We start from the raw sequence: 15,608 nt of genomic DNA, 5'->3' as shown, positions 1-15,608 counted from the left end.
CATGTAAAGTAGTATTTATTGTTACACCATGCTTTTTATTGCTCTTAGCTTGACTGTTCTCTCCCTTGTACGTCGCGTTGGACAAAAGCGTCTGCTAAATGACTAAATGTAAAATGGTGAAACATGGAACCTTCTGGTTGTTCCAGCTGTCTCACTCAGAGGCTCTTTGTTTGCCCATTCAGGGCTCAGCCTTGGGGGGGGGGAGGAGGGTGACCAGATGCAGAGGCAGCGGTCATCCATTTTGACCAGTGGTGGTATGATTTACTTCTGCTGTGGGTGTCTGTAGTTTGGGGTGGGTTTCTGGAGATGGGCAGAGCTGGCTGACAGTGGCTACACTTCTTAAATGATAGTGTGTGTGTCTTGTGTGTCTGTGTGTAGTAGTAGTATTATTAGAAGAGAGCAAGAAATACTTTAAGCGCTGTTTCAGATAGGCTTAGGAAACTTTCTGGAACTTTCCAGATCCATGTTGAATACATTGTATGATGCTCTCACCTTCCTCAGACAGAATGTATTTGTTTCTGACAACAACAGTGCAGGGCTGCATCAGCTTTACTTCTCCAAGGCAAGACACATTTCCCATAAATTATCCTTCAGTTTTCCCTCACTGTACACTGTTGTACATTCAAAGTGATTGACAGGAAACTAAACAAAGTCTTTTTACTGAAGCCTTGCAATTACATAATGCATGAGTATTCAGCACTGAATGTTTTACCCAACAATTCCCACCTTGTTTGGAGTATAAGACTTGTATGCATTTAATAAGTCCCCAACTTTGGCTCATAGCTCATCGCTCATCCCTCTCCTCAGTGGAGATCAGGTTAAATATCCAGAAAGTGTTTTTTGCTTGATGGTGTGGTGTAGTTATGTAAAACATTACAGAATTTGAATTGTACCAGCTCCGGTTCATGCAACCATCAATCTACAATCTAGAGTATGTCGATTAGATTACCATAAGTTATTATCATGAGTGCTACAGGACAATTATCATCAGTGCCACAGAAAAGCTGCAGTTAGACTGCTATCAGCAGTCTTTGGAATGTCTAACCATCTGAGGATAAGTTATTTCATCCAGAAGGTTTTTGTGACATAAGAATTTCTCATGTGTGCATAATATTATGGTGATATGAAATAGATATATTTGAGATTGTTATTTAGTTATTTGATATTTCCTTGGACATTTCCAAGACTTTGTGTCTCTGTGTGTGGCATGTGTTTGTATCTGTGTGTGTGTGTGTGTGTGTGTGTGTGTGCGCGCACATGCGCGTGCGAGAACGCTACTCTGTCTGAACCCGCTATTGATCAAGGCCCCTTTTTAGAACTCCTAGAGCCTGACAAGCCCTCCTGATCCTTACAGATGGCCTGTTCTGTGTTTACACCTCCAGCTCAAGCAAAGCTCAGTCTTTCCAAAAGCTTCTACCTTGGTGCATAGCCTGTGAGGGATCTCCAGCTTCATATATTTGTCTGTTTTGTTTGTGTAGCATACTTGGGGTTCCCAGTATGCACTGGGTGTTGTATTGTGTTGTTGTTGTTGTTGTTGTTGTTGTTGTTGATGTTGTTGATGTTGTTGTTTTAGCTGTTAGCGGTCCATTTTGTGTCTAGTAGGAGTGTATGTGATTGTTGACCATGTCGTCTGTGTGTTGTATTGATTAATGCCCGTGTCAGTCCCTTGTGTTGGTTTAATGTATCTGTGCACAGTGTCAATGGTGATCTCCCCTCCTTCTGTGCCATTGATGTATGAGTTCCTCCTACGTGTGTCCCTTATTACAATAAATGGCTGCTGCCAACAAACCAATGCTGCAAGAGACATCCCTTCAGGAGAAGAGCCAAAAATGTGGACGCTAAGCATTGTGTGTATGTTGTGTCTGATAACGCTGAAAACCCTCTGTACACAAATCGTGAGATAGCCATACATGAAGTTTATAGTTTAGGTATTTAGCAAACAAGTTAACGACCACACAGTGCCATAACGAGTTATGTTAACTTCATGTCAGCTGGAAGATACATCAAAAAGACAAAAGACTGTCCGTTTCATCATAATCTTTTTTCATCAAGACACTTATTCAGTGTATTCCTTTGGGTCAAACAGTCCTGGACTTTTGTGTGATTTTTATATTTAGTTTTATTACTACTAGCACACAGGCTTGAAATGAACTTGACACTTGAAATGACCTCACAGTGTGAAGAGCCTATAGGACCAGTGACTGGGTTGATTTTGGCAGTGAGATTGTTAAAGTACTGAGAATCAACAACTGAGGATTTAAGATTGCATAAAAGAAGAACTCTAACTGTGAATGAAATCACTAACAACACACACCTGACAAACAAATCAGCACAAATGTTCTTGAGCTTTTGTGTTAATAAAAACCAAGTCAAGCCCAAAAAATATATACCACAAAACTAAACACACTGACAAATAAAAATAGCCTGTACTGAACAGTACTCTGTGATTCTGCATACAATTGTATTTGAAAAACAAAACAAGGTTTATCTCCTGATGAATGCATGCATGCAGTAAAACCTTAATAGACTGAAATTATAAATATTGAACTTTCACAATTTCGCCAGGGAATGAGAATAAAGTTGGAGTTGTGGCATATATGAACATGAATGATACTGAATCTCCAACTATCTAATAATGTTGCTAGGAACTCATAATTTACCATTTTTTGAGCATTAGGTATGAGTTTTAGTAGGTCATGTCATGTGGAACAAGTTCCATAAATTAGATTTTTAACAGCTGAGTTGTATGAACTTCGCATATTTAGTGCATTGCCTAGGATATTGTTCTTTTTATTCATGTCTTCATGTTTTGTCAATTTGCCTCGACTGGAAAGTACTTAATTCCTGCTGCTTTTAAATGCGCTTTATAAATGAAAGTGACTTGACTAAATGAACAAAAGAAGTTGCGTGTGAACAACAGTCAAATATTCTGTGGACGACGTCTAGCCGTCCACCGTCACAGACAGTCTCACAGGCATGACCCTTAGCGGTCCACCGTCACAGACAGTCTCGCGGGCATGACCCTTAGCGGTCCACCGTCACAGACAGTCTCACGGGCATGACCTTCAGCGGGTGTTCCTTGCACGCTGTGCAGAAGTAAGGGAAGAATCTCGGGCTGACGATGTTGGTGAAAGCATAAAGGGGCGTCCTCTCCCGAGGATCATAGAACGTCACCTTGGACCTATCCATGTCCAGCACCACCCTGACGACCAGCGGATCCTGGGTCATCGTCAGGGACGACCAGGGCGCCGAGCAAGCCTTGTACTCGCCGTTGCGAAAGCGAATGGTCCAGAAGCCTTCTGCGGGCGTCAGCACGTGCTTGCCCTTCCGGTTGATGGACTCGCTGGCCACCCCGACCACCCAGTAGGTGTTGTCCCTGACCTGCACATCCCAGGTGTGTCGGCCCGAGCAGTAGCCTTCCGAGCCCAGCAACTCAGCGCTGACGTCGAAGCGCTCTGGGTTGTTGGGGAGCTTGAAGGTCTGAGTCAGGCATTGCACCGTGTTCAGATCTTTGGACAGAAGGAAACAGCTGGCTGCTGTGTTGGGGTCCAGGGTTACGGGAGCTGGAGTCAAAATAAGAAGAAGCATCGCATTTCAATCTCTTTCTCAATGCGTGAAAGTGAAAGTTACTTAACTACTAAATAGCATACCTAATGACTTTTCATTTGAAATGAACTGACTGTGTGAGAAGCCTTTAGGACCCATTTCTAGACTGATTTTGTCAAAGACTCTGTTAACTTTTTTTGGGATCCTTTTTTTAGGATTGAGGTGAGACTGAAAAATTAGCTCCAAAACCTTTCGATTCAATGAATTGCAGAACAATTCAAACTATTCGTACAGGTTTTGTTTGTTTCTCAGGATGGGGTAGGGGTAGAATGCAGTGCCACATGCTTAAGCATTCTTGTGGTAGTGCCAGTCTCTTTTCACAGCCACAGTTTAACATTGTATTTATTGATTTTTGGTTTACAACATACAGGTAGTAAAGACATCACAAATGAAAATACACAGTTGTAAACTTTTCAACCCGCTGCCCCACCCTATTTCTTTGAGGAGATCATAGATTTGCAGGGATAAAAAATAAAATCAAATTATAATTAAAAGGGTGACCTCCTTCCTTCCTTCCTTCCTCCCTTTCTTCCTCCCTCCCTCCCTCCCTTCCTTCCTCCCTCCCTCCCTTCCTTCCTCCCTTCCCCCCATCCCTAGACAGGCAGGCATCCAACATAATAAAGGCAACAGTCAGGAAAAGGAAAAAAAAAAAAAAACAATGTAAATTCACATATAAGCAGTAAAGATGCATATATGGCAAGATAAACACCAATTACATATCAGTACATCTGCATACAATGGTCAACCCACATCCGGCCGTGGCATATTATCTATATAGTTCTTAAAACCAGACCAACATTTATCAAAGAGATGTGGCTTCCTTTTAAGGTTGAACATAATTTTTTCCGACACCATGTATGAGGAAATTTCTTTGAGCCACATGGAGAATGGCGGAGGGCAGGCACGTGCACAGACATTTTGGAGGGCAGTGCTCAAACCAAAAAAAGGGCACCCATCGCCAAAATTATTAATGAAATAAAAAATAATAAATAAATAAATATAAAACACATTAGGATATTCTCAACTTAAATATTTATTTTTGTTAACAAACTAACTCAAATTATCTCCTGAACATAACTCAGTCCTACACTCTGTCTGTGCTTCCTCATCCATGATGGGCTCATCTGAACCAGGTAGGGTTACTGATTCTCCCTTATTTGTTTTACTAGTTGATGGCCTGATCCAAGATAAAAGAGAGCTGCTACCCTATGCTGCTTGCTGCAGTTCCCTGTCCTGCTTTTGGAGTCTCTCTTTTCTTGGCATTATGCTGCAAATTTTGTAAATGAGATAAATCAATGTTGTGCATAATGATCAAGAGTGACTTACATTATCTCTGTAAAGCTGACAACACAGTACACATTTTTTTTTGTACTGTTTTCTGACTGAGTTGAAGCATAAGCAGCATTACACTAATAATATACCACAATATACCTCACCAGACTGTCATGTAGCTCAACTTAAGACCTACCTTTCATTTCAATAATTACGATTTTAAATGAAACAAAACTAGTGAACTTGTCTAATTTGTAGAACCGTAAAACTGCCTTTAAATTCTCTGCCTGCCTGTTTGCCTGCCTGCCTGTCTGCCTGCCTGTATCTCTCTACCTCTCTCTCTCTTCATTAAACATGACAAACGTCAGTAAACAGCTGGACAAGGCTTGGAGTTTTGTGTTTGTTTATTTTTTTAGGAAACGTCGGACTAGTTTCGACGTAATGTTTTCAACGGCGCTAATGTTGTGGTTAATTTATCACCAAACAACGTCGGGGGATTGCACAAACACCGCCATTACCTGTTTGTCTGATGCTGCGGGTCAGCGAAGAAGTAGGCTGCAGCTGTTTGGCCTGGCGCTCAGCACTGCATGAGCACTAAGTGGAGGAGGAGGAGGGAGGGACGCGTGGGGCTTGTGAGCGCCGCGGAGCATGTCGGGGCGAAATTCTCACAAGAACTCAAATAAATGCCCCGCCATATATCAAAACACATTTGGGGGGAATTGATGACAGAGAGAGTAATTTTTATTCTTAAATATTGATGAATGAAGAAAAATTTGCCTCCAGCAGAAGGGGCACTTTTCTCATCCAGGGCAAAAGGGCAGGTGCTTGAGCACCACTAGGGGTCTATCTGTGCACGTGCCTGGCGGAGGGTCTACACTTTTCCAGAGAAAAACAATACATTTATTGCCAGCTATCATGGCCAGTTTGGTAAAGCGCACTTTGGATCTTTTGTCAAGAGGAATGTCTGATATATCGGCTAACAAGGCTAACTTCGGTGAGCAAGGGATCTCAAACCCTGTAATCTCCTTAAGAGCCTCCCATATAAAGCCCCAGTAAGGTTTTAGTTTATTACAGTCCCAGAGCATGTGAATAAGAGTACCTGTCTCTATGTTACATCTAGGACAAAGATCTGAGAGCGAGTCATTCATCTTATGGAGTCTTTCTGGTGTAAAGTAGATTCTATGTAGAATGTTAAACTGCAGTATTCTATGGCGACTGTTGTATGAGAAGGATAATGCCTTCTCACATATTCCTAATCATTAAGTTCAAAAGTAAAGTTTAGGTCTCGCTCCCATTTGGTCCTGGCATTTAGGGGTGCAATGTCTGACAGGGCCGAAATTCTGTTAAATGTAACAGACAGAATTCCCCTGGGGTGTGTGACATCTTTGAGGATATCATCAATCGGGAGAAGCCTAGTGGGGGTGCTGTTCCCAAGTGTACTTATAAAGTGTCTGACTTGTAGATACTTGAAAAAATTAGCAGCTGGGAGGTGGAAGGTTCTACTTAACTGTTCAAAGGTCATAAGTGTATCATTCTCGTAAAGGTCCCCACATTTTTTAATTCCCTGCTCGTACCACTTCTTAGTGATGGCATCTCTAAGTGCACTTGGTAAGACAGGGTTGGCATGGAAAGGATTATTCCTATGAAGTACAATAACACTCTTAATATGAGTTTGGATTTCGGACCAGATTCTAGCTGTATGTCTAAAAATGGGATTGTCAGTGCCATTCCTCAGAGTGTGATATGACTTAATATAAGGAATGCCGGCCAGTGGCACACCTGATGTATGGCACTGTTCTATTTGTTTCCAGGCTGGCGGGTTAGCTAGTTCTGATTGCCAGACCCATAATGCCCTGGACTGAGCAGCCCAGTAATACATCTTAAAGTTAGGAAGCTTCAGTCCCCCATGCCTGGGTGTATTGTATAGAGTTTTGATTTTAATTCTAGGGACCTTTCTCTTCCAAATAAATGAGGAAATCAGTTTTTGCAGTTTCTTAAAGAAATTGTTATGTACAGATATAGGAAGGGTCTGAAACAGGTAAAGGAACTTCAGTAGGATATTCATCTTAATACAGTTCACTCTCCCGATCAGAGAAATTGGTAAGTGCATCCACCTATCCAGGTCCTTCTCTACTTTATTAAACAACGAATCATGGTTCAGTGAGAAAATACTGTCTAGTTGGCAAGGGATCTTTAAACCTAGTATTATATTAAGGAGTCTCCTAACATTATCTGATAATGAACGGTTCTGTATAAATCCTGTCTGGTCAACATTAACAAGAGAAGGAATTACTTTCTCAAGTCGAGTGGCAATTATTTTTGTTAGAATTTTATACTAGTGAAATAGGTCTATACGATTCACACAAACTGGGATCCTTTCCTGGTTTAGGTAAAACTATAATAAGGGCCTGCTCCAGGGTTTCAGGCAACCTACCGTTCTTGATGGAATAGTTCAACATATCTAAGAGAGGATCTATAAGTTTAGCTGCAAATGTCTTAAAGAAGTCTATTGAGAAACCATCAGGCCCCGGAGCTCACCCTGAAGGTAGTCGTGCCATGGCGTCCAGTACCTCTTGGTATTTTAGGAATATCCAGCCCATCTAGGAATTCATACATTTCCTGTGACTTCTCACCCTGTGAGGAATAGAGAGACTTGTAAAAGTCTGCAAACGCTTGATTGATGAGTAGGGGGTTGCGGACCAGCTCTCCATCGTTCTGCTTAATAATAGGGAAATATCTAGCGGCATCTTCCTGTCTTATCTGCCATGCTAACAGTTTCCCTGCATAATCGCCATGCTCGTAATAACGCTGTTTCAGCCTGGCCATTGCATTTTCCACCTCCCGTGTAGTAATAGTGTCATATTCCGCCTTCATCACCATCAGCTGATCTAAGATGGCTTGTGATTGTAACTGAAAGTGTTGCTTTTCAAGATTTTTAATGCATCTCTAAAGAGTTTAATTTGGCGACATATTGTTTTTTCTTCCAGGAGGAGTAACTAATGATGTTGCCCCTTATATAGGCTTTGAGGGCCTCCCAAACAATAGCAGGAGAGGCAGAATTTGAATCAATATTAAAATAGCATTCCAGCTGTGCGTTAAAAGCCAAAGCCATAATATGTTAGTTGAAAGCATGAATCAGCACTGTCTGATAACTTATTTAGAAATTAAGACTAAATGGTTGGGAAACCTCCAGCGTTTGGGCCTCGAGCGAGAGTCCTTTATAGCCATTTGCAGCAAAAGTGGAGCATGGTCTGAGGGTGTCCTCGCTAAATATTCACAGGATGAGACTAGATGGGTTTTAGATGCATGAATAAAGAAGTTGTCAATCCTAGAGTAACCTTTATGTCTATGTGAATAAAAGCTATACTCACGCTGAGAAGTATGTTGCTCTCGCCATATATTGAGTAACTTTAGGTCTGAGGGTTCTCTTTGGAGTGTCTTGGCCGCTAAGGTTAAAGGTATGGGAGTGGAAGAAGATCTGTCCATGGTGGGGTCTAATACCAGGTTAAAATCACCTCCAATTACAAGCTCTAAGGGGGTTACCTGTTACTTTAAGAAGGATGTTCACATAGAAGGTGAGGTCATCTTGGTTTGGACCATAGATATTAAGCATTGTGACCCTCTGTTCCCCAATGAACCCACTAACCATAACATATCTGCCCCCTCTCTCCTTTTCTACCTGCTCTGCCTGAAAGGGAATCCCTTTCCTTATAAGAATAACTACGCCCCTCGATTGAGAGGTAAATGAAGAGTAGAATATTTGCCCTTGCCATTGTTTCCCCAGTTTCTCATGATCCATGTCAGTTAAATGGGACTCCTGGAGATAAGCTACATCAGTAGCATGTCTTCTAAGAAAGCTCAAAACTTTACGCCGCTTAGTTGGTTGGTTGAGACCATTGGTGTTCCAGCTCAAAAACGTATAAGTTATAACTTCACTCATGTGATCAGTAGGCCTATCAGTACTGTTAACAGGTCCCGGCAGCCAAAGCCATAATATGTTAGTTGAAAGCATGAATCAGCACTGTCTGATAACTTATTTAGAAATTAAGTGAATATCCTGTCTGTTACTCTATCTGAAGTAAGTAAAATAGATGCCCTGTCCGTCACCCACCCCATCTCCCAGAAAACCCAACTGCCCTCCCCCCCCAAAAAACAGCCTACCTTAACCTCTACCATGCGTAGTACTACCATATATATATATATCAGCAAGTGAACCAAACTACCTACACCAACCTGCAGATGTTCAAATTAAGAATAAAAGCAACAACAACTCTGTGTTATAAAACATTTTCAAGTGCAGATTTATAAACTAGACTCTATAGGCTACTGCCATCTCTAAATTGAACAAACTAAGTCCCGTCCCTTGAACAAGGTTTGGAGCAGCCTACTATGAAATTCAAACCGTATGAGATCAATAATATCACAGATATTATGTACGAAAATAGAACGCTTAAATGTACATTTAAACTAAATCAGTGATATCAAGCCCGTCAGGCAACAGACATTTGCTCACTTTCCTGCAGAGGCTTTGACAGCCGCGGGTTCAGATCAACATGTCCGGGTGGTATTCCTTCAGATAGTGTTCTGCCGACACCGGGGATGTAAACGTGCGTCTGCCCTCCGGTAGGTCGATAACCAGATTCGTGGGATGAAGCAGCCTGAAGGAAATGTCCTTAGCGTGTAGCATTTTCTTGATGGGCAAGAAGGCTTTCCTTTTCCTGTGAAGAACCGTGGACATGTCCCTGAAGATCATAATGTCGGAGTTACCGTACTGGAGAGTTATTTTCTTCCGTGCTGCGTCAAGGATTTTTGTCACGTCTGTGAAGCGAAGTAGCCGTATCACTAGGGCCCTGGGACGTCCGCCTTCACCAGGGGAGCGTTGGAGTGAACGGTGAGCCCGCTCGATTTCAATTGTGTCCCCTGGCTCTAGCTCAAGTATTTTCGGAAGCCACTCTTGTAGGAAGGCACTGGTGTTCTTCCCCTCCACCCCCTCTGGGAAGCCAATTAGCCTCAGGTTCTGTCTTCTAGCTCTGTTCTCCATGTCGTCGAGGTGTTCTTTCAGACCGCTAATTTCTTCCTGCGTCTTTTTTTTATAAGTCTTGTTGGAAGATGTTGAGGCTTTCTGCGTAGCTAGCTTGCTCCTCTTCAACCACATTGACACGCTGCCCAAGAGCACGGTTGTCACTGAGAAGTGTTTCCACCGAGACAGCTAAAGTGTTCTAACAATGAATGGATTTTGTTGAATCCTTTTTCCATTTCTTCGTGAAACCAAGCAGGCGGCACATCGGTATTAGCTACAGACGGTCTGTCACTAGCACTGTCCTTGGCCGTGGTCATTGCTGCTAGCTTTTTGCCTTTATCGTCCTTCGTGGCTGTTTCAGGCTTTTTCCCCGGCATACTCGGTTCAATAGTGTTAGGATTGTGTTATTAAATGATGAGAGTTATTTCTTTGTTGTTATTGTTGGAAGTTAAATTAGAATATAGGATTTAGTGTAGGAGCTGGTTTCACTGCAACCTCCCTCTACGCCGCCATTTTTTCTCCACAGCCACAGTTTTGAATTGGGAAATGATCATTTCTTTCACCTGAATGCACCCCAAAATTGTATGTTTGTAATCACTGCATATCAGTAGTCGATGCGTAAAATCAAATCTTCTTTGTTTTTTGTGGAATGTGACTAAGTGCTAAATGTATTGAAGTCTTCAGACCATGGAGGATTCTTCACTATATGAGCCGGAGAGGGGAGTAGCCTAGCAAGATGCTGGGAGTGAAGGATACCAGTTTCAGTTCTCACGTCAACTCTCTCTCAATGATAAAAACAAACCTAATGTAAGGCCCAGTGCACCTGAAATTGCATCTCTTTGATGAAAACACGACTCACTGAATTTAACAATGCCCTTCATTTTCTCCCAGACTTTAAACTTCAGAGAGCCTAAGTGCTTTGCGACATCAATCAGACTTCCCGAGAGCATGTCTGGGTCCAAAGGTTTACGCCAGGTTCTGTAAAAATAAATATGCAGAATTAAACTAATTTTGTGCAGCTTCATAAAATGTGTGCAAATGTGTGAGGGAGTAGTAGTGTTTTTAATTACATAATTACAATTATATCCCTTGACCCCTTTTAAACTTTCACTGATACATCATTTTACATACCTTTTGATGGTGTCCTTATAATTCTACAGAGGAAAGACATAGATTTTATTTCCTAAGGCATACCAGTAGGTTTCCAGGCAGAGCATAACATGGTCAACATTACAGTGAACCCTTAAGTGTTAGTCATTTCAAACGTTGAGGTTTTGTTACCTTTAAAAATGGTATATCTTTGGATCTCATCTCCTGCTCGGCTGTTCTGACTGTGTTTGCGAGGGAAGCCAGTTCATCGGTTATGTCTGTAATCCGATCATTTATTATCTGGGTCTTCATTTTCTCCTCTTCTTTCAGAAGCTTAATCCTTTCGGCTTCTTCCTCCCGCAGGAAGTTGTAAAGCGATTCAAACTCTTCCCTAATTTGGCTCTCTGTATGCTCAGCTTGAGCCTATGAAAACATATGATTCTGGAATTAACTGCGGACGTGCCACATTTCAGTAATTTCATGACTGCATTTTCAAATCACAAAAAATATACTCATACTCAAATACTCAAATTACCTTTATATGCTCTGTCACTTGATCAGCAGTCACTTTAGCTTTCTTGTAAAGCTTGAGTTTTTCTTTAAGTGGTATAAGGGCAGTCTTGAGCTCCTCCTGAAAGGCAAAAACAGCGCATAAATTCTGGTGGTTGCTATCACAACAGCGCATAACTTCTGGTGGTTGCTTTAAATGACCACATTACCTCACGTCTGATGGTATGTTTCAATGGGGTGATAAAAAAACGCACTGAATTCGCAAATGGGCTGTCAAGGATCACTGGGTAAATGTGACAGCCAAGATGATCAATTAAGCAAATTGACAAATTAAAATGTTATGTGTGTGTTGAGATTAAGACTAATGTGTTCCAGTCCCGTGGGTAGAGTAGGTGAGGGCAGCTGGTCCTGCCAGGAATGCATCACCAAACACTTGAGAAGGGTCAGATTTCAAGTCTTCCTGAGGCCCTCACATGAACCCCAAAATATAAGCCTATTATTAGCTATATAAGACACGAAGCCAAGCATCCACAAATAACATACTGTCTCTGTGGATCTAATCAGAAGAACTGGGTGCGTTGGTCTGCCCAGCATTAATTACAGTAGTTCAAGCTAGTTCAAGTGGCTTGACATGTGATGCTTGGTGCACTTGTGCAAATATCCAAACTGCATGCAAAATAGGTAAGCCAGAGGTAAGTTTTGAATCCCTGTCCAAGTTGTGTGATATGCTGAATTTCCAAAGAAGAGGCAACACCACCAGATCACATTTCTGTGGATGGTCGGTTGAGAAATTGGACATTGTTGTGTCGGCTTACCTTACAGTCATACGCAGCTTCACCTAAGGAGTACAACCTGTGACCTATGTGCCGGGGAGACGACTTGCAGACCTCACAAGCAGGCAGCAGTTCCTCCAAGCAAAAAAGGGTTAACGTACTGCCGTGCTCTTGGCATGCCATAGGATCACTCTTCTTGCGCTCCAGGATGTAAGCCTCGCAGGTCCTCTCCAGCATGGTGTTCACCACCAGCTGGTCCATTGAGGAAGGAAGGCAACACAAGGGGCAACTGCAATTGTCCTTGGACCCATCCCAAAAGCCCTCCAGGCAGAGTTTACAGAAGCGGTGCCTGCATAACAGGACCACGGGCTGCCGGAAGATCTGTGCGCAGATGGGGCAGGACAAATCATCCTCGAGCCGAGAGTTTCTGGAAGCCATTTCTCCTGAGTGTTTTGAGCTAGCCCTCTGGAGGTCAGACGAGGATACTTCAGTTGCTCCACCCTACTTCTCCTCTCCACCCTCTTACGCACGAAAGGACTTGTAGGCATGTGTCACCACATTTGCACCTCCAAGAAACCCACATGGCCATAAGCTTCATGCTTAAACACTGCCTTTGCGGAGATCAAGGGTATTATAGAATAGTTATGTTGTGTGAGTGCCATTTTACATACAATGTTTTGCAAAAGCTTGGGTACAAACAAAGGGATTCAACAATTGTAATTCTGTTAACATCCCAGTAAGAGATACTGATGAGATCGCAGTCAAATTTAGGATACAGTATATTGGAGGTATTAAGACTAGGGTGACCAGATGAGTATTAAGTTTGTGTGGGACATGTTACCAATGCTAAAAGGTCACGTAAATCTTTGATATAATGTCTAGCTAACTGAATAAGAAACATTTGTAGTCTGCTACTCGGCTCATAAACACCTTTACTTTGTCCTCTAGTTAATACCACAGCACACCAGTTAAGACAGAGGCTACAGCTTTTGCTATATGAAAGATATGATGAGCACAGTGCTGTAGAAATAATTGCCTTCTCAGCTGCCATAGTTGCAAAGCTTGGGCAACACAGTGTGCTCAATGCACCACCGCTTCAGTTTAAAGAGACGCTTTGTTACCTTTTATTGGGGCTGAATGTGTCCCTGGTTGCTGCTTTTGATGCCATTAAATAGAGTAGCAAGTATGCCGCAACGGTTCATGTGCCAGGTGGGTAAAATAACGCATCCACGTGTTCCTATTGCTAACAATTAAAAACCAAATGACCAATGAAAATGCAAGACATTATCTCAGTATGCAGGATGTGGGACAAAGGGTCAAAATGCTGTGCACTACCACTCAAAGTGGGACACCTGAACATCCTAATTTAGACAAGGATCGTCTCACTCCCTCAACTAGGAACTACAAATACATATAACTATAGTTTTCTTAATAACTCTCAACACATCCTTTTAGCCACCATCTTGTGATAATTTCCTTTCGTGGTGCCATTTCCATAAAGGTGACTATAGGTTACTACAGGTATATCACAGAGCACTGACGTTGAGCCACAAATGGACGATGCTATTTGCTAGCAGTCTGCTATTTATGCTATTTGCAAGCAGGAGGGTGTATGTGTGTGTGTGTGTGTGGGGGGAGGGGGGACTCACAGGATTTCACCAAAAACATGTCCCATTGTTTTTCTCTGGAGTGGTCTGTATTCTCTGTATTCGTTCTGTATTTTACTCCTTAAATATGGTATCTTCCTTTAGTTGTATCTGGGATTGTCAGAGCCCTCATCAACATACTCCTGGGCCTGAGAATACATCTTGACACTTGATACTCTGCTTTTCTGTTGTACATCCTTCTCTGTTTCACCTGAATCAGTTTCTGGCATGTAGAGCCCTCACCCCTCCCCCACCCTTTGCCAAGGCCTGACTTTTCTCCTTCTCCTTAAGACAGGACATCAACATTAAACATTAACATTATATTAAATACAATTTAACTTTTACATTAACAAACACCTCTATCAACAGAGGTTTTGGCTTTTACTCTCCCAGAGTAGGCTCATGTCCCGTGTCTAAATTAGGCTGTGATATCCCAGATTTGATTACACATGTGCTTGTCGGGTCTTGCTGCATGACATTTATCTCTCTCACAGTTGTTCTAATCGAATGAGAACAAAGTGGTCATTAAACTGACAATTGAATTTCAAAGTGCTAGATTCAGGGACGTGCACAGGTTACCCGGCGGCGGTTAGTGATGACCCTGACAATTTCACAGTTTCAAGTGATATAGGCAGAATATGCGCGCAGGGGGAGGGGCGTGGCGTTTACAAAATGAACGTGTTGCCCTTTTTTTCCAGGGCAGAGCAAAGGCCTTTCAAAATTCCTGTGCACGTCCCTGGCTGGATTGCATTTGAGTGATCAACGAATATACTATGACAGACATGTCTTCACAGAGAATCCTGCCACCAAGTGGCCCATACATTATGATAAATCACAGTGTAGTTAAACAGGTGACCATAATGCAGTCACATAGTATATGTTACTAACATGGGCATCCAGGACTACAGCCTTAGGTGTTTTATGAGTTGCCCTGGATCTAATATTTTTTCCACAAAAACAAAAATAATTAAAAAAAATACAGTTCTGGATCTATAGATCTGTCATGCCGATCATGCATTAAAGCCCTCGATAGTATATATATATATATAATATAATATCGTTGATCAAAAGCACAAGCAGCAGATCTACTTCAACACTACTTGGCATGCCATATTTTGTGGGTCGGCACAAGAGGGAGAGAGAGCACCGGTTACAGGGAGTGGCAAGCAAGCTAATTCACTGAGGCAGCGGCTCCCAAGACAACAACAGCCCTGATAAAATAAATGTAAAAAAAATGTTAAACTGATTGATGAAATAAAATGTGAAAATGTAGATTTGATGTTAAAAGTTCAATTGCAGATATTATGTTAGTGGTGGCGGTTATGTGGCGTAATTTTTCTCCAATGTCAAAGGGGGGCCAGCCATGAAAAGTTTGGAGAAAAGTTATTAATCTTAATATTATATTGAAAATAGAAAAATTCAGCCTGGGAATAAAGCAACTATTAGTCTAAAAAAAATACATTTTTAAAACCCAATTAATGGCACCACAAGACATTTTAATCAAAGAAATTTAAGGAGCCAATCAATTTCATTGGAGTATAAAAATGAGGTGACACAGGGCCCAAATAGAAATGAGATACAGGGCCCAAATCCCTTAGTCATCCATCCCCATGTGAAAGATTAAGGAGCATTCCAATTGCAATAAGGCTAAAGTCTGCTGACTTGCACAAATTAGGGATTGGATATAAGAAA

At 41.9% G+C, this 15,608-nt stretch overlaps 1 protein-coding gene across 1 annotated transcript; it reads right to left on the bottom strand.

Moving 5' to 3' along the window:
• Window positions 1-1,932: 1,932 nt before the first annotated feature.
• On the bottom strand, window positions 1,933-14,552 carry trim35-13 (tripartite motif containing 35-13). Its single transcript, XM_012833802.3, has 6 exons — window positions 12,313-14,552; window positions 11,523-11,618; window positions 11,180-11,410; window positions 11,030-11,052; window positions 10,758-10,876; window positions 1,933-3,563 (listed from the first exon to the last, which is right to left on the bottom strand). Exons 1-6 carry the CDS (start codon window positions 12,706-12,708, stop codon window positions 3,025-3,027), a joined length of 1,404 nt encoding a protein of 467 aa, XP_012689256.1. The 5' UTR covers window positions 12,709-14,552; the 3' UTR covers window positions 1,933-3,024.
• Window positions 14,553-15,608: the final 1,056 nt, after the last annotated feature.

Source organism: Clupea harengus, chromosome 1 (assembly GCF_900700415.2).
Source record: "Clupea harengus chromosome 1, Ch_v2.0.2, whole genome shotgun sequence".
Taxonomy (NCBI): domain Eukaryota; kingdom Metazoa; phylum Chordata; class Actinopteri; order Clupeiformes; family Clupeidae; genus Clupea; species Clupea harengus.
This window is presented reverse-complemented; position numbering and strand designations above follow the sequence as displayed.

Coding starts and splice junctions, on each gene's coding strand:
- trim35-13 (XM_012833802.3), bottom strand. CDS start 12,708: ATGGCTTCCAGAAACTCTCGGCTCGAGGATGATTTGTCCTGCCCCATC. Junction 11,053..11,179: donor AAGATATACCATTTTTAAAG/GTAACAAAACCT, acceptor TTTCCTCTGTAG/AATTATAAGGACACCATCAA. Junction 10,877..11,029: donor TATAAGGACACCATCAAAAG/GTATGTAAAATG, acceptor TTATTTTTACAG/AACCTGGCGTAAACCTTTGG.